At 40.4% G+C, this 23,294-nt stretch overlaps 1 protein-coding gene across 3 annotated transcripts in view; it reads left to right on the plus strand.

Moving 5' to 3' along the window:
• VGLL4 (vestigial like family member 4) overlaps window positions 1–23,294 on the plus strand; it is an 86,406-nt gene that overhangs the window by 49,197 nt on the left and 13,915 nt on the right. For 2 of the 3 annotated variants that reach the window (XM_062585818.1, XM_062585817.1), the window contains one exon: window positions 12,187–12,376. In XM_062585818.1, the coding sequence (XP_062441802.1) occupies window positions 12,187–12,376 (190 nt within the window). Of the gene's footprint in view, window positions 1–12,186; window positions 12,377–18,900; window positions 19,000–23,294 lie in introns of those variants that run through there. The other variant, XM_062585819.1, reaches the window with a different exon arrangement.

Here is a 23,294-nt window from a genome sequence, read left to right on the forward strand (position 1 = left end):
TGTGTGTGTGTGACCTTCCTTTTGTCAACACATCTGCACTTCCCTATTTTTCCTGTGTTCTGTGAAGGAGTGTGAGTCAGGAATGAGTGGTTTCTGCAGCTTTGAAATAAGGAAATAAACAAGAAGTTTGGAGTTAGATTAATCAAAAGTGGATTTCAGCAAAAGATTAGTAGGTATGGTGGCCAGGAAGATGAAATCCTAATTGAAGATCTTTGAGAAGAACAGTGCAACTTTGGTATTGCTCATCTATGCCAATCCTATGACTACCAAAGAAACTTCAAAAAAAAAAAAAAAAAACACCAAACAAACAAAAAACAAAAACAAATTCATGCTTGTGTTCTTTCAAGAGTTCTGGAAAACCTGTCCTCGATGCCCAGCAGTCTCTGCAAAATGCTATCCAGTCAGTGTGTAATTTCTTGGTAGCAAACACAGTCCCTCCCTCCATCTTTCCTGCCTGAGCTTCCTTTTGGAGAGAACATTTATTAGAAGTGACCCTGCAACTTGGCCCCATAAACTACCCTCCTTCCTGTGAAATAAACTGTCCAGCTATGATTTAGACTATATTCCCATCTGTTCCTTGACACCATAGGATGGTCTTTCCTTTTATCTCTTTTAATCTGACAATCTCTGTCAATCTGTGTCACTGTGTAGTAGTGCTGACCATTAGAGTGGGAAGGAGCATTAATTCACATCCATTATCTTCAGTCCTTTTGAGGAGGCAGTGAAGTAACATCCTCTGGTACCAGGTTTTTGATAACTAGAGTCTTCTACTGGAACAGAAGTTTTCAAAGTCTTGTACCCCGTGATTACCTAAAGTTTTCCCATGGATCTCTTCCTAGCAAGTTTAAATATCAATATAATTACTTCTGTTAGTTAGATGTTGTGAACCCAAGGCTAAAAACTGCTGTGCTAGAGGAACAGAAATAATTAATTTGGTTCTCGTTCTTCATTGTGGTTTTTTGGGGGGTATGTATCTTTTGATTTGGGGAGGAGGAGACAATCCTGTAAAGAGGAATAGTAATATTTGTGACTTTTAAATGTATGTTTCTTTATACCAAAGCCATCTTCCCTGACAAATTTTATGGCAACCTTTCCTCTCTTGTCTCTTGAGGCATAATGTTTCCTGGGATTTTCTAGAAAATGAAGATTTTGCAAGTTTTGGGGCACTAACGTGAGCATCATCTGTGGAAGACTACTGGGTTGTCTCTTAGAATAACACAAAGCCAGTGGGTTGAAGGATCTATATTTTTCAGCCTTTGTAGGACTCAGGTTGAACTTGAAACATTCTCTTCTATAGTGTGACACACTGGCTCTGTCGTATCTCGTGTACTGAGTTACTGCCGCCAGTTACCATAAAACTCCTCAGATCTTCGTATAAGGAATTGGCAAGCTGACATCTCTCTTCCTCCTTTTCTACATAAATAGCTTAGTGTAAAGACAGTATCTTTCTTCCATCTGAGTGACTCATGTAGTTTACTGTTGGATTCACGGTGCTTGATGCTTGACTACACTGTCCAATTGTCATCCTTCCCTTCCCTCCCCTCCTCCACCCCCCCCCCCCCCAAAAAAAAGAGATTTTGGAGCTCATTTTGGAGGACAAAGGGGTTTTGTTCTCTACAACGGATTCATTGTGGGAGATGGGTTGGAATTGTTCTGACACTCTGTGGATTAAAGTTTTCGATGTTCTGTCCAGCTTGGTTGAAGGCGCTCTGTGCTCCTTAAATATGTGACTCCATTTCAGACAGATTGAAATCACAAAGCAGAAAAAATGAATTTGGAGTTTCTTCTGTTTTTCATTAGGCTAAATGCAATTTATTCCTTTCACCTCGTTTTGGGAAGAGATTATGCTGATGTTCATGAAGGCTGGAGCAGCTCTTCGTTGTGTGTCTGTCCAGGTGCCTGTTATTAAGGCTTGCCTCCAATACCATCTTCTCCCATCCTTTGGCAGCAGCAGCTTTTAGCATTTGATTGTTTGACCAAATGCTATATGAGGGAAATGCAGTAACCAGGACTTTGCTTTTTATGACTCCCCTCCCCCTGGCCCCTTACCGGTTTGAGGTCATTGTATGCTACTAATGGAAATGCAGTTTGGGAACTTCTGCACTGAGCTTTGCAAAGCTTGCACAAAATAGTGTTCTAAGCAGTGACTCTGCTTTTCTCCAGATCCTTTCCAGAGGGAACCACCCACTCGTACGTGCATGTTTATTACTAATCTATTTCGAATATTTGTGCTTTTGTGTTTGTATTTTATATATATACCATTAATATCCTCTCTTTTTGGAGAGGACTCTTAGGGAAAAATAAAATGAGATTAAAAGAAATGTTGCTTAGAAGTGCGATATCATATTTTGTTCTTTTAGAATGCTTATTTGTATTGAGGCTATGAATTTTTGCACATTAAGCAAGAGAGAATAATGTGACAAAAGATGTCTAGAGCATATTTGTAGTAAACTATTATAAAATCATGCAGTGTATCTCAAAATATTTTCTAATTCCAAAAACTGGGATATGTATTTTTTTATCCTTTGTATACCACGTTTTCCTTCAAATACTCAGGGAAAATAGAGTACATGATATATTATGTATTTAACTCTAATAGGAGCACGTTACAAATAAAAATCTCTAAATTAATATTTGAAAAATACTTAATTTAGAAGACCCAGACTATACGTGTCTCCACAAAGGGCATGGACTACCCAGCACAATGATCTAGAGTTTAATACATATAACAGTGCTATCCTAGCATTACTCAAAAGTTTAAAGCAAACCAAGGCACGTAATCTATTGTAAAACCACGTGTCTCATCTCTGCAATTTGTGTTCTATGATATTTATTCAATTCAGAATATTTAAGTATGCAGAACAGTGGAAAGGTTTAGATCCATTATGCCTTGGGAAAACCAAACTATTAGGCAGTTTAGATATATCAGGATAAAGTGGTGCATTTCTGGATGAAGGTAAGAACATGAGCATTAATATCCTGATGTATATAGGCAAAGATAAAATGGGAAAACTTTGCTGTTCTTAGACTCATTTTTAAGAACATGAAATACCAGCCTGAATATGTGTTGAGGTGAACATATGTTGCTGAGACCAGAATATCTACATATCTGTCCACCAATAAACACAATCATAGAATCGGTAAGGTTGGAAGGGACCTCTGGAGATCATCTAGTCCAACAAAAAGGCAGCAAATGTGTGGAGGAATTACTCAAGTTTGGGCTTTCACAAACTGAATTTCCTCTTTTTCGCTTTTTCATTGCATGAAGTTGCATGGTTACAAGGTATCATTTAGGATGTTGAAATATTGCTTAAGCACCATTTTTTTTCTATTGCGACTTTGCTGTGACTTGGATTTACTTTTGAAATAGATGGCAAGTTTTCTAGGTTTGTTTATGTCTCCTGAAAGCCAGACTAGTATTTGATCAGTTCTGCTTTCCTGTCTTTTATGTTACCCAGTAAGTCATTCAGCTGAGTGGCAAAAGAAAGAACACCTATATCTAGAAACCACCATCATTCTGAAAAGCAGTATTTTGAGCATGCTGACTAACAATGATATTTCATTTGCAATTTTTACTGATAGTGTTTTACACTACTTTTTAATCAAATCGTACTATCTTGTTGAAAAATCATGTGTAAATAAACTTTTAATCTAGCAGTTTTTAAATTCTGCTGATTGGAAATGTGAGAGTTTGTCATATAACAGTTTTGCAAATATATTATACTGAATCTTTATGACATATTTCTTGCTTAAACTTTGTGTGGTTGTAGTTTTAATGACATATTCTGGACTTACATTTCCCGCTTGATCAAGTGTTAGGTACCCCATAAGCATTTAGTCCAGGTTACAAGGTGAAAATGAGATGAAGAGCCTTACCTTGAATCATCAGAATTGGTGGAAATTCACCACTTGGCTTGGATCTAGCCCACAGAGACTAGCCTAAACTTTTATCAGAGTTTTGAACAACAGAGAGGAGAAAACATTATCTAACTCTGAAATGGGCCCTTTGAGAGAGAAAAATGACTGAATATCAGTGTTACTCTACATATAGTTACGTACACACAGACACAAACATGCATGTGCACAATGTCTGTGTGTAACTATATGTAATGTAATTTTAAATATATACACGCACACACATGAACATGCTATACTACTATACTATGTGTTCTAGAGAGAGATGCAGCAGTATTTCTCATAGCATTAAATGCTTATTTTATTAAAAGGGAATTAAAGGGGCATATCTCCTTTTGCTGACCAACGAATACTAATGTCATGTTCTCTAAGGAAATACAAGAAAGTGAAATTTAACATTTTCTGCAGAGAACGTACATGATGCTTTTCATCCTGCTCTCCTCTCTACCCTGTTTGGCATGCCCTTGTTGAGTCACGCTATTCTGTACCCAGTGAGAGTAATCTACAGCCTCCTACATAGGAAGTACAGCGACTGATCTGAGAGTTTTAACAGTTGTCCCTTCATTAATTTATTCTGCTAGGCATTGTGGGTTTTAAAGTATGCTTGAGACTGCTCTTTGACCCTATTTCCTTTATGTACTACTATATAGGTTATCATGACTTTGATTGGAAGAAGGACGGTACCCACCTGAACCATGCTGACACAGGAGATTAGCCTGAGCGTAAGGATGTGTTGCTGTAGGATGATCGGCTCTTTTGTAATTCCTTACGGTCTTGCCTGCCTCCAGAAACAGTATTGCACAGCAGGGCTAGCTGGCCCAAATGTCGTACCATCCCGATGCCAGTGCTGCTTTCTGCACTTGGGCTTGTGTAGCGGCTTGTCTTTTATATGGGCTCTAAAACATTGAGAAAAGATGCAATGATAATTTGTGTTAACTCAATTAATTTTAGTTGATTTAAAATGTTTCATATATACTTTTCCTGGGGCAGTTGGCAAAAAAGCTAAGAAAGGATTGTTCTTTAGGAATAGTCTTGCTTTGTGAGCCAAAAAAAGAATTTCAGTCTTGAGCTGAGGGAAGTCCTTCTTTAACAGAGTAATGAGTGTTGTGCAGGTTATTGGCACTATTTATTTGGAGAATAGTTGAACTTAGCTTTGATTGCATTTAAATCTTCTGCAAGCTAATTGGAATCTTTTTTAGCTGTTAATTACCTGAATTCATGTACTCTAAGCAGAAAAAAAGCTCAGAAGTGTTGCAAAAGTTAGCCAAAATGGGGTGTTATTTTAAAAGGAGGTGCTCAAATTTATTGCATAGTCTCATGCTTTACACTTAAACCTATGTCTGAGCCCGCTCTTGGGTTGGAAAGTAACAGTGCCCCACCGTCAGAATTGCTGAGGTGTGAAAATTGAAATTTGCCATAGGAAATGAGAATTCCTGAGGATTAGAGTTCTGACATTAAGAAACTCTGCCAGACCGGAGCATTAAAATTTGTTCCATCCTGCTTCCTTCATGGTGTATCTGCTGCCCTTCTTTCTGTATCATCAACTTCTTGCCTACTTACTGAAACATGTATTTACAGTTGTGGGGGATTTGGGGGTTGGTTGGTTTGTTGTTTTTTATTATTATTTTTTTTATTCAACACAAAAAAATGTACTTGAAGGAAACTCCTTTAATAGCTACTTGGTTAGGGGTGAAGAGTATATCAACTGGAGTTAGAGCAGTCAGAGACTTTTCACTTGTCTTATAAACAAAGTAGTTTGTAGAATTAAAACAGTCAATTTAAGTCAATTTAAGTACCAGAAGAATGCCTACACTCTTTCGTACAGCTATGATATTGCAATATGATGAGAGAGAATGGGAGATGATGTAATCAATTTTTTCACATTACACTTGAATAAATGATTACAGTTAGGTTTGTGTGGGCAATTTTAGAGATTTTTCTGCCTGTTACAATATAGTGTTTCCTATGAAATAGAGTATTTTCAAGGCCTATCAAGGTGGACTATACTGTAGCTTGTGCTACTCAGCTCAGATTAGCAATGTGTAGGGTTTTTGTGCTTTTCTGGGGGGTGGGAGGGGATTGAAAGGGTCCTCCAGCAAGCATGCTTGCATCTGCAAGTGGTATCTTTGTACCTAAATTCTGGCTCCTTTATTCATGCAGTTTTTTGACCCAAAGGGGAGGAAAAAGTGGATGGAGGTGAGTGAGTGCAGAGGTCACTGTTCTACGTTCTTGTTCGCAATGTCAAGCATCATGTGTCCCTCATTGGCAGGCTTGGTCAGGTGGAGGAGCCAGAACAGAGTATTCGATTTAAACACTGTGTTTTGTTTTTGGCCATGGGTTTTCTGGCGTATATCTCTGCACAGTGGTAGCCAGAGCTTGGTTCCAGGAGTAAGTGCTTTTCATATATTTGTAAACGAATGAGAACAGGGTTTTGCCAATTTTTCTGTAATGTGTATGTGACTTTTTGGGTCACTGAATTAGCTTTTTGTTACCTTGCAAGAAAGTTGGTGATGTCTAATACCAAGTATGTGTACTACTAAGTTTGCTACTTAAATAGCTCTATCGCCTATAATAAAAAAAGTATTTCCAAGGTCTAGTTTCATAACAGCATTTCACGATTAGATTATTTTCATTAATACTAATTTTTTGTTATTTCTGTAGTTTGCTATTTTATTATGTTCTCTGGATGGATGTAGTTTTATATATTACAAGGCAAATAGGGACTACTGTGACTTCCTTTATAGCATTTGGCAGGGTACTTCCCAGAATTTTTTTGTTTAAATCTTTTATCAAAACTACAGTCCAGAAATAAAATAGTGATGAGAAATGACCTTTACATAAAGAACTTTTTAGGGGGAGTTTATGGAAGTATTCAGCAATTGTATAATTAGTATAATTTGTGACTGTTTCTTAGGATATCTTTTATCATGAAACAAGATTTACTACTGAGGAATTTGAATGGATTCATTCATTTTCTTTGTTCATACAAAGTGAAGTAAATCTGTATTAATAATAAGTGCTTTTAGGATTTTTCTGTAGTCTAAATATTTGATGCAGATTTAATTTGAGGGGAATTTCACAATTTTAGAGATAGCACTTTTCTTACAGTGTATACCATGATGTGAAGTATTACCTAAACTAGTCAGTTGACAGCACCGATGTATTAATTCTGTGATAGTATATTGTGGTTGTTTTATTGTTTTAATAGCTTGTTTTGATATCTTGAATTCATAAATGGAAGTACATTCGCTGCTTGGTATGTGGTATTTCAGATCATGTGGGTGGTTTTTTCCTTTTTTTTTTTTTTTTTTTGAGGGGAGGAGAAGGTTCATGAATTGAAGTTTTTTTCATTTATCCTGATAATATGTTGGCACAGACTGACCTGTGTCTTTGAGACAGTAAAAGAAAACCATGTGATAGTTTATAAATCCATTCATTTGCATTTTAATCTCATCGTGATTGTTAGAATCTAGGGAGGGAGAATAAAAAGTTTTGTTTTCTAGTGTCCTTTTCATATATATAGCTTTTGTAAATGTCTTGGCTTTTCAGAAGAAACGTTTCCTGTGTCATGAGGGCTAAATTTTGATCTTGGATTAGTAGAAAAAAGGTGCTCTTGATAATCTGTTCGTGTACTGTTGTTTCTGGGGAATATCTGGACCTAAGAACACAAGGGAACTTTTTAGTGATGAGACCTTGTCTGCATGGAGGTACTGGAAAAAGTATTTAAAGGTGTAATGCATGTTAAAGTCTGTTTAAACACTTATGCCAGCAATTTTATTAATAGAGTGGCCTGCAATCACAGTAATTTAACCAAAGCCCTTAGTGTTAAGGACCGTTAGTAGACAACACAACTGATGATTTCTTTGTGGAGTTAAGTTTTTTAGGAGTGTTACTTCTGGGGGCAAACCTGCTCGCCAGATGCAGAGCAGAGAGAGAAGGGCAATGCTTGAATTTTATTTCAGTCTAACTTAAGGCCTGCATCATGTAAATCTTCAGTTGGAAAGATAAAGCCTTTTATTTCTGGGTTGTAATTAATGCTCAAATTTTATGGATTAATGATAGCCAGCAGGAGAGAGGAAATTGGGAGGGGGAGTAGGATATAGTAGCTGTGTCGGAGTGCAACCCGTACAGAGCTGCTGGGTCAGGGAGAAAGGAAGCTAGTGGCCAAAATTGTATATATTTTTTTTCCAGTCTTGGTGACTCCTGGAGTTCTCAAGACATATTTTAAGACTTCTCTGGTGTCTTGCTGTCAAATCCACACTTGTAAAAACATGACTTTAGCTGTTGTGATGTTTGTGTTGTATGAACATTTCAGTAGGGACACAGATACTGCTGACTGAACTGCAAGAGAAACACAAATAATGTTAAAGATCCAGTGTTTACAGAGAACTATCTTGGTGGTATAAATGTCTGAAAAGAGTCATGCTGTTTTACAAACATATAGTTTAGTTTGCATGTGATAATTTGAATCGCTTTCAGTTTAGGCTCCTAAGTGCCTAAGAAGAAGAACATGCTTGCTGCCTGCCGCGACTCCTGTCAGCTGAGTGTATTCCTGCAGCACTGCACTGCTACGCAGCAGACAGTACGTCACGTTCTCTGTGTCTAGCTTGTCTGTGCTTTATCGTGTTGCCTAACAGTTTTAATTAAAAAAAAAAAAGAAAAAAGGAAGAGTGTGCGCACAAGAGTGTGCGCCTGACTTGTATGAATAGTTGGGTGCAGAACTACTTGAAAGAAGCAGATGCAGCGTGCCTTGGAGCAGCTGCTCGCTGACCCAGAGAGCAGGCCTGGGAGGCACAATAAACGCGTTTGCTCTCTGTGCTTTCAGTGGCAGCGCAGGCAAGCCTTTACAAGACTGAGGTATGAAGGCTGGAGTATGGACTTGGAGAATTTTATAAAATACAGTTGTTTTATCAAAGTGTTGCCTTGCCAGTGGTATGATCCGAGTCTGGTTACCATGGAGCGTGGTCAGAGGGGAGACAAATCTAGCCAGTAAAACAGCATTTTGTTTGGTAGGCTCTGCTGTGGTTTCTCTCTGTCTGGTTTAAATTCAAGTTTGGTAAGCAGGAAAGCAGTGGGAAACAAAGAAGTCTTATTTATTTAAATATAAAGCAGTTTTAGCCCTAATCAACATTTCAGGCCACTTGAGAACTTGTGTTGCAGTGCAAATACAATAAGATGTTTATAGTTTATCCTCAGATACAATGCAGGAGTATCTTCCTCACGCTGTTACCCCGTATCATAGAATCACAGAATGGGTAAGGTTGGCAGGGACCTCTGGAGATCATCTAGTCCAACCTCCCTGCTCAGCAGGGTCACCTCAAGCATGGTAGACAGGGTTGCATCCAGGTAGACCTTGAAGATCTCCAGAGAAGGAGACTCCACAACCTCTCTGGGCAACCTGTGCCAGTGCTCCGTCACTCTCAGGGAAGAAATTCCCCCTCACGTTCAGGTGGAACTTCCTGTGCTTCAGTTTCTGCCCGCTGCCTCTTGTCCTGGCACACGGGACAACTGAAAAGAGTTTGTCCCTGTCCCCTTGACAACATGAACTCCTGCATTTGGCCTTGCTCTCGGCTTGCCTTCTGCCTGCGCAATGGGCTGCAGAGGGTGCTGAGGACTGGCCACTTGCAGCTTTCTGTGCGAAGGTGCTTGGGGTCTTCCAGTCCGTCCTCCCCGTGCTTGGCTGGGTAAGAGCTCTTACTGCCCTCACCTGGGCAGCCCTGCTGCCATCCTCATTAAGCTGAAGCTTGGCTTGTTTGATTAGTTTTGGCCCTGTGATGCAGCAGGTGGAAACACCAGAACTGTCAAATGTACCCAAAGGCCTCAATGTGCCCTGTGTAATTTCCGTGTTCCCTTACGGTAAGGGAAGCGCGTTACAAAACCTGACGAGCTTTCCTTAGCTCCTTGCTTTGCTACATTTCTTCAAAAATGTGTTTCTTTATTGCTGACTTATGTTGGAAATAGTATTTTTGCCAGACTTTGCACTCAATGTTAATTTATAAATGCTGCTGTTACCATACATACAATAAAAGAGGTGGTCTTTTTGAGTGTGTTTTTGTTTTTGTTTGTTTTTTTTTAAAGAAAAACCCAACAAGATAATTGCATAATATGAGGCTCATAGCTATTGATTGGGACTAAGGAAGAGTTTCCAGCTTACTAGACAGAGTTTGGAGACTTTGTCTTTTGTAAATACCAGAGTCCGCTTTGCATGGGTGTTTAGCCCGAGTGTGTTTTAGTCGGGAGTTGCTCAGGAGCAATCCGTGCGAGCTGAGTGCCTGCGGAGGACTTGCGACTCTGCGTCCTCAGAAGTGATCTGAAGCGCTGCAGAGAGAGCAGGAGGGAGGGCCCATCAGTGGAATGAAAGTAGCACAAACCTTCACTGATGAAAGTTTTATCTTTTGACATTGGTATTAACTTATTTTTCAAAGATGGAAATGAGGGAGATTGCTCATTGAGAGAACCTGGTATGCTGTGACTTGCTTCTAAAGCTGAACGCAGTTTGTGTCAGAATATGAGCACAGCGTGGGTGGAGGTCTCTACTGATGAACTACAAAGGTTGAAAAAAATAGAGTTTTTACAGATACGACAGTTACTTCAAATGACAGATCTTCCTCTTGATAAAAGTTTCTTGTGACATTGGAGTGTTTGGAGGGGGGATTAGCAATTAACCTTTTGTTTGAAACACCAGGAGGGAGTTTGGATGTCCATCTCAGAGCATCAGCAGTAGAGCACAGGTTTTACTGTTTCGAGCTGAAATGGAAAGTTCCAGTTTAGATTTGGTGCCAGAGTCCTTAATAGAAATCCTGACTTGTGGTGTGTTACAGGTCACTGTATATTTGCTAGTTTATGTAATACTGACTGAATTGGCAAAATGTTTATTTTTACTGGTAAACATTCAGGAGGTTTTCTTCTCACTCGTTCTTTTTCCAACAAAATAGTATTTGTCATGTGTGGAATTAGGGCAGCGTTCTATAAATCAGCTGCCTCAGTGACGGTGTGAGATGTGTGGTGGCACACAAAGATTTCCTTTTTCAGGTGCCTTAAAGCTGTGGATGGAGTTAACGTCATCCTAATTTTAGTTCTGAAAATTACAGTTATGTAGAAAACAAAATTCTTTGGCAGCATAGGAAAAATACAAATTTTAAAGTCTAACAAAAGTGACTATTTTGGGGATGTTACTGGAAAAGGTAACACTGATAATTTAGCTTGTCTCTAAGCCCCTTACAAAGTTTCAAAAGCAAATTATTAACATCTTCAGATATCTATGAAGTCACTATAGACTAGCTAAAAGGAGTTTCAGTGAAGTCTGTAACTGTTGGTGAAAGGCAGAACTGTCCTTCGTTTAGGCTATACCAGTAGTCAGACATTTAAATTGAAATGAGAAAAATCCTACAGTCAAATTTTAATGCATACTTGGTAATAGTATGTGAATGTGTACATTTAGGAGCTAATTGTATCATTTCTGAAATTATTTATATAAAACTCCTGTGTGCTGTGAATGGCATTTTCTGCTAAGTCTTAAACTGTAAAATGTGTGATCTACTCGGTATGTCACCAGTCTGCATGATCAAAAATTATCTGTCTTAGAATTGGAGTTTTATGATGGTTTCATGAAGAAATGTGTTCTTCTGGTCATTGCTACAAACAGTGTAAAACCATAGAGAAGGACATTTAAGGACAAATTTACACTTGCATCAGCAAGTTCAATTTTTTTCCTTGATTTTTACCTTGTGTAGTTATATACCAGACATGCTTGTTTTGGACAGCTCTTTATACAAGGAATAATTTAAGAATTTCAGTTTATTCAGTTTTATATCTTGAGTATTTGGCATAAATGTGAACTTAGTCCTGGAATTTAAAACCACAACCATAAGAAAGGGAACAAAGCGTATTCCATTGTGAATGGTCATGCTTTGCAGAATGAGGTAAGAGAAGTTCAGTGTTAGGATGGCAGCTTGTAGGAAAGAATGCTTCTGAATAAACAAAACTATTAGAAAGATGTTTTAACGTGACCATTTAACTCATCTGGGATGAGCTAACTCCTCTTGCATTACCTTTTTTCAACTGTTACTGTATTCCAGCATAAAGCACTGAGATACAGCATGCAATTCCTCATTTAGCTCACAGCCATGTGTAGAATGTGCCTGCACACACCCGGCATAGCATATGTCTTTTTTACTCTGCATATTTTTTCTGTAGGGATGTTTTTTAAAAAGCATGCTGTTTTACCTGTTTTCCCTGCCATCTTCATTCTTGCTTGTCTTCTTCCTGTAGGTGAAGCAGCTCTAAGAGGTGAGCCGAGAATGCAGTCTCTTCCGGTATCCTCTGCTTTAACCAACCATCGAACAGGCCCTCCTCCTATCAGCCCCAACAAGAGAAAGCTCAGCATGGACCAAGGGGATGATGAGCTAGACTGTGAAAATGAACACGTTTCTAAAATGAGTCGAATATTCAATCCGCATCTGTAAGTGTCTTGTTTTTAATACCTGTGGTTCATAGAAACTAGTGCTATCTTCTACATCTTCGTGTGGGCTAAAAATACTGTATGTCAGACTTCAGCCTAGACTTTTCCTTTGTTCTAGTATGTATGGAAGATCTGCACAAAGGCTGGCATAATTAGATACATGGCTTTTTGCTTTGTTTTCGTGCAACACGAAGTAACGGGAATTAGCCTGACTCAACTATTTATAGCAAAACATTTACACTCACCTTGCAGTTTGTAAAATACTGGAGTTTTTGTTCTTAGTAATCTGCTTCTTTTGCATCTGCAGACCCTGAGAATTTTGTATGCTGCTGATGGAGGGTGGGGAATTAGAAGGAGGAGAAACAAAAGTGCTTTGCATTTTTCTGAGGCCAGGAGATTGTGAGCCAGCTGCTCTGTAGTCTGCCTTGACAACTGGGCAAGCTGCAGTTGTTGCTAAACATTATTTATACTATAGCACTCCAGCTCTCACAGTTGGATGTGGAATTTTTTGTACAGGTAAGGTGTTGATGAGTTAGTTGCATGTGTTGGGTAATCATCAGCTGCCATTCTTGCTGTGTTCTCATTCCTGGGAATGCAGGTCTGGTTGGCATGAAGTGCAGCCTGGAGAATTCCTTTCATTCTTGACTGGAAGAAGTGATTGGAGCGGTTCAGCAGCTTGATAGCTTGATAGCTGTATGCTGTTCCCTGCTGCCTCAGCTCCTACAGCCCTCTGCATTCCTCACATTCCATTCTGCTGTGGACTGTTGTGTTCAGTCATAAGATGTGGACAGAGGTATTTATCCTCAAATAAATCACCATAGTGTTAGTCAGAGGCTGGGCCTGTAGTCTGCAGTCTTGGAATTTGTTACAAATCGGGAATTCAGCACTGAAGTAATGCAAAACAATAAAAGCTCACAAGCAGCAAGAGACTTACCTTCTTCTTTCTCCTAAAAACTTAACTATTGATAGCCTCTCCTTGGCACTGAAAATTCTGGTATTGGAAAGAGCCATATGGTATTTTTCTATGGCAATATGTGACAGAACTGAAGAATTTTATGGCATATTTGAATTATTATGTAATTTTGTGAAAGGTATGATTTTTAAAAATTTATGTGCTAGTGATGAAATAAAGCACAGCTGGCAGTAACATGCATTATGACCCTTTATACGTTGGAGGCCATAAATACAATGAAAACTGAACGAGCAGACCCACATGCAAGCAAAGTTCAAAGCTAAAGGATACAGATAATTATTTCACGTGACCCCTTAGAGGTATTTTTAAAGAGTCTGGTCTTTTCCAGTGGTATATTTTTAGTCGATAGATAGATTCTTTCCATGATTTTTGTATATGAAATGTGCAAGTTTTATTCTTATAATAAGAAACACTGATTATCTGCCTAGTGTTCATGTGATACGACTTAATCTATTTCAATTAAACCATGAGGTTCAGATGAATCATAATCTAACTTGCACACACAAGGCCATCTTTTATCTGCTCTGTTTACAAAGTTTGATCTGGCTGAAAATATTTAGCCTTTTGAAGTGAATATTGCAAAAACCCCTGCATTTCAGATACATCAAAAAAGTTAATAAATGCCCTCTGGTTTTTATTCCATTCCCCCCACATTACTTATTCTAATGTTTTTTTTAGATTTTTCCTCTTTTTATGATTATGAGATTATATTTTAACAGTAGAAGTGTGTTATTCAAACTTTGTAGAACTATCCTATAAAAAGTTTGTATTGGAGGTGGGAAATGTGTGTTGTAGAAACTTAATTTCTTTGCATCGAAAGACAGACATTAAATCTGGGGGGAAGAAACTTTCCATTGGACACAGTAATCCCTGCTCCTCCAGCTGAAGGCCTTCCATCACTGTAAATGTACAGAATGGACAGATCTTTTCCATTTGAATGTCAGTGCTTGGAAGACAGAAGTCTTTGTAACCAGGAGCATCTCTTGTTCAGACATCTGGGTCTGTGATTATCTTGGAGGAATTGTGAATCGATTGTATGCTCATCCTCTTCAAAGCAGCCTATTGTGGGTAACTAAATAGGATAATAATTGTGCACTGTGGTTCTTTATAAATCAGTACAATGTTTTTATTAGCCATTTGGTGCTAACTCGTAGGTTACAGTACAATAGCATCTCAATCACTGTGCATCAGATTGGGAAGGAATCCAGTTCAGTGCTTGGGATGTTTTGTTAGAAATTGAAGGCTGCCAGCCTTTTGTTTTGGAACTGAATGCTTTGAGATATTCCCTTCTCAGGTGCAACTCCCTGCTGCATTAAAATACCTTCTTTGATTAGGTTATTTCAGAGTTGTGCTCAGGTGTGTTTATTTTAGCATGGGAAAAGAAAAACAGCTACTGGGCTTTGGGGTAGAGTGCATCAAATATCGTAGCAATCTTACTATGTTTTCTAAAATGTGTACTGGAATTTCCGTGCACAGAACAAATGCATCAAAGATTCCGTTTTTCAGAGGAACTAATTCTCTGTTTTATGATAATGAAATAAGCTTTGAGACCTTGCAGATTCAGTTTTAAAAATCGGTATGTGAAGCTGCTTTTACTTATTTCTGGTGGTATACTGGACTGCTATTATATAGCTTCTGCTATATGATATATAGCTATAGCTTCTGTATTTCTGTGATTATAAAGGTTAGACCCATAAACTCTCCACTTGGGGAAAAAGGAATCACTCCCACTGCAATTTAAAACCTTACTGGCAGTGTCTTGTGGTTCTTCCTATGCATTGCAATATAAAATCCTTTAATTGCCTTTCACTCTTTCTTTTGTATCTCTCAAATGTTTTGCTTAAAATGCATTTGCTAAGAATATAATCTTGCTGAATTAAAGTGTGCTCTATACTGTACTTTATTTTTGATGCTATGTAAAGGAGAAGCTGGTTTATTTTAAGCATCATGTAGGAACGTGTTTTTGTTTTCGTACGACTTCACTAAAAATTCACCTTCATCTACATAAGAGTAATTAGGAACTTGATTTATATAAGAATTACAAGTGCATTGTGTGTAGGTGCAATGGCTGGAGAGCTATAACCGTCTGTCTTAACAAACGAAGCTTCTTTGTTGAATTTCCAGATATGCTTAGTATTTCATGGCAACTCCTGTGTAAAATTAACTGTAACTGGGTATTGTGATGCAAGTGTAATGTGGATGGAGTGTGGTGTACCTTTAAGCAAAGGTCTCAAGCCTGACCTATGTTATGTGGGTTTCTTGTTTGTCAGGCTGGAGGCATTTTCTCATTTTCACAGTTCAGCTGAAAACAAAGGCCTCCTTATCCTTGCAGGGAGCTCTTAAGAGCTGACATCAGCCTTTTCCCAGCAGGCATCATTTCTGCCTTAAGAGTCCTTGCAGGGAGCTGAGAAGCCTGATAACAATTTCTTCTCATGGCATTTTGTTTGCCAAGTAGCAAATGAAATGATGAAAGTCCAAGAACATAGATCTTTTTAAAACAAATGACACTGGTCTGCTTTTGCTTCTCTGATTTTTACTAGGAACTAGCAAATACGTAACTTCTGACTGCATTTGTACAAGGAGCAATTAAGGCTGGTACTTTATAGATGGAGTGTAGCTATTTTAAAAATAGTTTGCATGTTAGCAAATTGTGGGATCAAATCACTATACTTAAAGTGAACTGATGTCACTGACATCGTCCAAAGTATTCAGATTTTTGTACTATTAGTAAAATTATGTATGAATCTGGCCATCTGAATTTATATTGGAAGGAGACGAGTATTTTTGTTAGCTTGTAGGCTGAAAGTTAGCATTTGGGGTCTGGAACTGTGTAGAGATACAGTGCTGTGAATGGTGTATTTTCTTCTCGATCTCTTTGTCACAATTCCTGTTTAGTTTGGTGGCATTAGCTTTTCTATATGAAAATCATCTCATGGCCCGAAGATGCAGCATTTAAGTATATGTTTGAGGAATAATAATCTCTTGATTTGTGGGACCTAATTTAGTTTATTCTTGTAATAAAGATAAAGGTCTGTGCATGAATAAGATATTTTAATCTGCATTGTATAAGGTGATGTTAGTTTTGGACATAAACAAGCAAACACAAACAGTTCAGTTTTAAATTCTAGGTTGTGCCTTCATTTTTGCTTTAGTAAAGGATCATGGCAAATCTGATTCATAAAAGAAGGTTAGATTCCTGGAGTTTGGAAGTTGCTTTGTATATCACAAGTTTCTTACTCTGACTATCCATGGAGTTTGCTCACCTTAATGATACTGCAGTAGAAATTACCTTGGCACCTTTTTTTTTTAGTCTGTGTTAAACGGTCCTGAAAGTTACCTGGACTTGAAGACATGGAACCATATCATGATTCAGTTTGGAAGGGCGCTCAGGAGGGCCTCGCGTCCAGCCTCGTGCTCAAAGCCGGCTCTTCCAGCTTATTGTGTGGTAGTAGCTCCAAGCAAGCAATTTTGAGTAAGATCTGAAGTACTCAGTGAACGCCACTCTTCCTTACTGAGGAGGACCCTTCTACCTTCCTCCTGCTGCTCCCTGCCCCCTGCCGAGAACGCAGGGTTCAGATGGGCCACAGAAAATCACATCCCCGTTCTGGTGGAGGCTGAGCCCCAGCGAGGCCTGGGAAAGATTTAGAACTGGGCCATAGAGGTGATGTGAGAATTTTCGGAAATGTTCTTCGCTGCTAGCTACCGCTTTTTTAGTTGTGGGTCCAAACTTCAGGTAGTATTAAGAAATATGTTTACACTGTCATTTTATTACGACAAATTGGAATCAAAAAGAAATCCAGTATACACCCACAACCCAGAACTCCCCAAATGTGTCTCGTTTGCTTGCAGGCATCTTCACTAAAAGTTACCTTGTCGTGAATGTGCCTTAAAGTATTGTAGGATTAACCTGGTGTTTTCCAAAGGATCCTGTTGAAGCTGAAATTCTGTTTATTTCTAGCAGAACTGTTACAATGTGGCTCTTGTTGATTACATCAACACAAATGATTTCACAGCAATCCTGCTTTTCTAAAATTTTTTTTTCTCCTATGCATTTCTGAAGGATGCTTTAAAAAAAGGCTTATCTTTTTAATGCCAGTCACTACATCAACTTCTTGAATTGTTCCTAGCAAATGTAGATTAAATTGAACCGCCAGAGACTGACTTGTAAGGTCTAATGTCTCTTGAGTTAATATTTAACAGTATCTGAATTTTACAGAAGTTGTTTTCCGAGTGAGAATTTCAAAAAGTACCTGGTACCTTTCCACTCCAGAGGCTAGTCCTGCCTATGGGAAGTGCTTGTTATGGACAGTTTCAGGACTAAAGATTGATTGATTGCATATCAATATTTAGCAAAAAGACCAGATTCATTCAAGATTTGAGTATGTGCTGAAGTACTTAATCAGGCAGTGTTAGTTCTGGTCTCTTGCGTTTTTGGAAACGTTTGGCTAGCTGCCTCCAGCGTGGCACTTCAGCGTAAAGTGTGCCGCTTTCGTTTTCCTCCTTCCTGGAGGAGCGCAAACTGCTGTGGCCGTTTGCGTGTGAAGTCTCCGAACAACCTGGAGAGGTGAAGCAGCCGGGCCAGGCGTTCGCAGCTGAGCCGCGCGCCCGCCGGCCTGCGCTCGCGAGGAAGCCCGCGGCAGCCCGGTCTGAATCCCTGGGGCTCTAGTGGGGCTTTCTACCCGAGGGGCCGTTCTGCAGCTTCGTAGGGGGAAATGTTGTATCACGTAAGTTACTGCGCATCTACTCTGGGGTGATTCAGCATGGATGCAAGGGTCTGATTCCTAAGCAAGAGGCAAGAAAAGAACCAGTATGCATTTAAAAACACACTCTAGGTGTGTATCCTAAACGTACGGGAACAAAGGTTTAATCTCGGTTCTTTGTATTTAACCGTTTTCCCAGATGTTTCCTGCAGTTTGACAGATGTACCGCTTACTAGAAAGTTGCACTCTTGAGAATTGCGATGTTGTGGACACGGTTGCTATAGACAATGACTCTGTAAGGGCAAGAGTTGGAATAAAACGTTACATTAATTTCTAGTTGAATACTACATTTTTTTCCCCCAGACTGAAATCGCTGGACTGGACAGTCTGCTTTCATTTTCCCTCATGCTGTAATGTGCTGCAAAAACATATGAACTGCCTTTAACTCGTTCCTGCAAAATTGCTGAGTGCTGACTCCTAATAAATGGCATTATGTCTCAGTGCTGAAAGGTGGAAAGCATCGCCCCGGCCCTTTCCAGCCAGCCAGGAGCCATCTTTACCCTTCACGTAAGCACTTCACGCGGCAGCCAGGATTTTTGGTTCCCCCCCGCCCAACCCCCTGCCCCCCGACTTCTGGCACCAGCTCTGAACCAGACTGCGGGGGGGGGGGGGGGGGGGACGACGGTACCGCCGACCAGCCCCGCTGGAGCGCTGGGGAGAAAAGCGATTTATTCAACGCCTGCCCGCAGCGCCGCGCAGCGCAGCGCGGCCGCGGCCGGGCCGGGCGCGCCCCCGCGCGGGGTGCGCGGCGCGGCGCCGCCGGGGACTCTTAGCGCGACGAGGCGGCCGGCGCCGCGCTGCGCCGCGGCCGCTCGCCAAGCCCGGGAGGCCCCGGGCCGCCGTGGGGAGACGCCGCTGCCTTCATGCGCCCTGGCCATGATCGCCGTGAGGTTAGTACGGGCCGCGTTGCGCGCCCGCCTGCGCCGCGCACATGGCGGCGCCGGGCGCGCCCTGCTGCGCGCCGCTGCGCGCCCGGGGGAGCGGCGAGGGGGCGCCGGGGCCTCGCCGCCGCCACCGGCCTGCGGGGTCTGACCTCGCTCGGGCCGGCGCTTCCCCCGCGGGGCGCCTCGCCGGGGCCTCGCCCGAGAGCAGGCGCGGTGGCGGCGGCCGGCGGCCCTTCGCCTTTCTTACCTAGCGCCTGCAGCGCGGCAGCGGGCTCCGCCGCTCAGCAGCTCTCCGGGGTTTCTCGCTCCCAGTGGAAACGTTGTTCCTGAAATACAGTGGCACGTGAACATCGGAAGCAGGCCGGGCGTGTTTGCTTATCGTACCTGCAGGCCTGTGTAGGCCCGGGAGCTGGATTTCACGCGTTTCAGTGCAATGACTTGAGTGTAAAATACCTGGTTGGAAAAAGAGGGGTTTGGATGGATTTTATGAGCCATGAGAAAAAATTGCAAAACATCCTGGGAGAAGCCTTAGAGCATTCTAACTGCTGCTTCGTGTCGTCTTTAGCGCAGCACAGATACATCTATACTGCCAGTAACCGGGGGGGGGGGGGGGCTCAGATAGCGCAGTCAGATCAAGGTGGATTCATGTGTTCCTTGCAGGTCCTGCCCTAGCTGTCCCGGGCTGTCCTGGGCTGTGCGGGCGCCTGTTGGGTGTACGTGAGTGTGTATTTGAGCTGAACAGGCGTGACTTGGTTTTGCTCTCTGGGTGAGAAGGAATGATGCTTCCGACATCATATTGTCACACGATTTTAATCAGCAACTTTGGATATTCATGAATCAGCCTTTTAAAAAGGAGGAAACAAAACATTTTTGCTTGTGACTTTCTTTTCTAACTGAAGTCTCCCTTAAACTAGAAGTTTCCGTAAGATGATACCGTAGAGTTTGGCCAGCTTTAGCTTGGGTGCCTTACCTAGAGAATACACTGTTAACTGCTCCTACTGTGGTTGGTTTGGTGATCAGCTTTTAAAAGTAATTATTTTATTGTATTAGTATGAATAGTTGTGCAAATATAGTGAAGCTGTTACAGTATTTACAGTGCTTCTGGAGATTTCAGCAATTCAAGTTTTATTAGCAATTACAAACAGTTGCAATGAAGTTTTAAAGAAAAGTTTACTCCTTTTATAAAACAGCCCGTGAAAAACCTCGTTTCTTAGAACCAGTTGATTTAAAACACAAGTTTTAGTCTAAAGCCTGGTGAACATTCTTTAAATTTCTGACTAAAAGGTGAACAAATGTACTTTCTCTGCTTTCCTCGCTTCACATTAACTAATGTTACACGGTATATCTGATAGCCTATAACTTCTGAGTATTAACAGTATAGGCCCTTTTCCCTCTATCTTGTAAGGGCTGTTCAAATTTTAGGTGGAAAAGGAACGTATAACCCTACCTGTGGTCACGCTGACACAGCTGATTCCAGCACTGTGTCCTTGGCCTCTGAGAGCGGCTTGTGGTGTTAAAGGTTTTGCTGCCCGCTCTCGTGCTGTTGGTACCTTTTACTTCCCACATCCTCTATATGACAGAATCGTTATATCTGTTCCTCCACTCTAAGACCCTACCTGATGCAGTCTTTTATGTGATTGAACTAACTAAAATCCCATAGACTTTTGAGAATTTGAGGCTCACAGATTGACTGAAGTTTATTCCCTCATATGAAAACAGTTGTGTGACAGGTTTTAAGTGACAAATGAAATTTTGATTTTTTTTTTCAAATCAAAAAGTAGAAAATAGTGTAAGGCACAGCCCAGAACACACTGTATGAAAATGTAACTGTCATTTTTTGTTTTTCCTGACAGTTCTGCACAGTTTCACCACAGTTTCAACACCACCAAGTTTCCCAGAGCCTGCAGAGCAGCCTGATGTACCCTGGCAGTATTGAGCACACATGTATGTGGCTAATCTTGTTGCATTAGGACATGACCCACTGCTGTGTGTGTTTTATGTGCAAGCTTTCTCCTTACATTGGCCCACAATTTTCTCTGTGTGATCATAAATAGTTTTTACAGTATTTTCCAGTGACTCAGTATAAAAGATTTGTTGCTTGAGCCAAGTTGGACTTCAAAAGGATCTTAACATGGTCAAATTATAAAAGCTGCACAGGACCCAGCGCATGAATTGGTAGAATGCAAGAGGAAATGCCTGCTAGAGGTGCTTGGGTGGGCATTGCAGTTGGGTACAAATTAATCATTTTACAGCTGTCTCTGAATTTTCCAGCAACCCCTCCGACCTTTTAGCCGTTTTCCTGGAGGTCTCTTCACTCTTTGCTTATACTGTCAGGTTCTCCTTCCTGCTGGTAGAAACTTGGAAAAAAACGTTTGGAGTATCCCTTTAACTTCATCTTTAATTATTTGTCCTTCTGGATATCTTTTCCCCCTCTCCCAAGCAATTCAAAGTGCCTTATAGACAAGAAACAGGTTAAACCTCTGCATAGATATTTTTAGTTTCCATGCCAGAAGTCTCTTGCCTTTCTAGTTTGTGTTTTATTGATTCCAATACATGCAATAGTCTGACTTGCACTCTAGGTATAAACACGGGATTGCTCCTCTCACAATCTTCATTTGACTTTCTCAGGCAAGATTATTGAGCCTTCAACCACCCAGATACTATGATGACTTCTCTATAGTTTGCTTCTGAGCCAGAAATGAAACCTTAGTTCTGGGTCCTATCTACCTACCTGCATTAGGACTAAGGGCGACATCTGCATTGGTCTGCGTGAGTTCTGCAGTTTTACCGTGATTGACTTCCAAGCAGGTGATCTCTGCAGTGCCCGTGTTTTTCGTTTTCTGATGATGGACTGTGTTCTCTGCAGTCTGCTTCAGCTTCTGAAACATTCATGTCTTCACAGTTTGCAGAAATAGTTCTTCACTTGTACATTTTGCTGGCACGTTGTGCACGCTCCTGGAGCTACTGTCACTCTTTGAAAGAGAGTGAAAGGCATGGGCGCAGGGAGGTGGCTCACTCGGATAAAGCTTGAAAGTTTGCTTACTTCTTTCTGCTTTCCAAGCAATGTGCTGTGCCTACGGCAGACTTTGGCATTAGTTTAGGAGAGGGAAGCTGGTGATGTCATGTTGCAGGTTAGAGGACTAGAAAGTTTTTCTCTTTGCTAACAAGATTGGCAGGAGGTTGAACATTTCTTGTCTTTGATCCTTGAAAACTCCCAGTCAGAGCAGAGTCATAGTCAGCTGGTAGTTTCCACCTAGATACAGTCTAACAACACTTTGAAGAGATGAAATGGTAAAATGGTTTTATGCTTACCTTTTTGAAATCATAGCCATAATGATACATCCTTTTATTATTATTATTATTATTATTTCAGTGCCTTACTATATTTAGGCACTTACTATTGTGATAATACTGAAATGCCTACAAATTCCCATTCTTTCAGCTCTACTTTTGAGATGTTAGTGATATATATGTGTGTGTGTGTGTGTGTGCACATGCATGGTTGGTTGGTTGGTTTTAGTTTTCCTAACAGGCTAGTTCATATTTACAGATACCTCAGCAGAATGAAGGAAATCACTTGCCATTTCAGAATATTTTCAGATATTTATTATATGTTCACATACGTAGTTTACATCTCAGGCATAGCCTTAGATATAACCTTTTCAAAAACACGTGGTACTTATTTTTATAAGCCCTCTGGTGTGCCATACAAAATCAGAGGCTAAGTTTAGGAGGTTTGGAGCTGAGCGAGCAGGCTATGGCAGTGCAGGGCAGAGCAGCATGTGAGCAGAGACTCTGGAGGTTTTTTTGTTTGTTTTTTCCTGTTGAATTACAGTTTTTGGTTTTTAGAGGTAACCTGCAACCTATACCTATTGCGGTAAGATAACCTTGTTGTAATTTTTGGCTTGCACGTGTGTATTCTAGCAGTGAAATACTTTTTTGTTTAGTAAATCCTAGAGTTTTACTTATGCATGGAATGAATGCTACACTTTATAAAGCACCCAGTGCTACCTTTTAAAACAATTTTATGAGTGTGCAAATATTTCTTGGAACAAAAAAAGACCAAACAAAAACCAAATGTTTCTTGGGAGAAAAATAATAAAGTCGGATCTGAGATTGTATTAACTGATTTTACTGTACATTAGGTCTAGATTTCAGTTTTGTGGGTTTGGCTTTTGGCTAAGATGTTACATCATGTGGTTGGTTCTCTTGCATTCTTTCATACTTGTGAATATTAAGCCATCAGGAAAGGCAGGCTTTTCAGTGCCTCTGAATATTTTTGCTTGGTGCAGACAGGCAGT

The sequence above is a fragment of the Rhea pennata genome, chromosome 12 (assembly GCF_028389875.1).
Source record: "Rhea pennata isolate bPtePen1 chromosome 12, bPtePen1.pri, whole genome shotgun sequence".
Classification (NCBI taxonomy): Eukaryota; Metazoa; Chordata; class Aves; order Rheiformes; family Rheidae; genus Rhea; species Rhea pennata.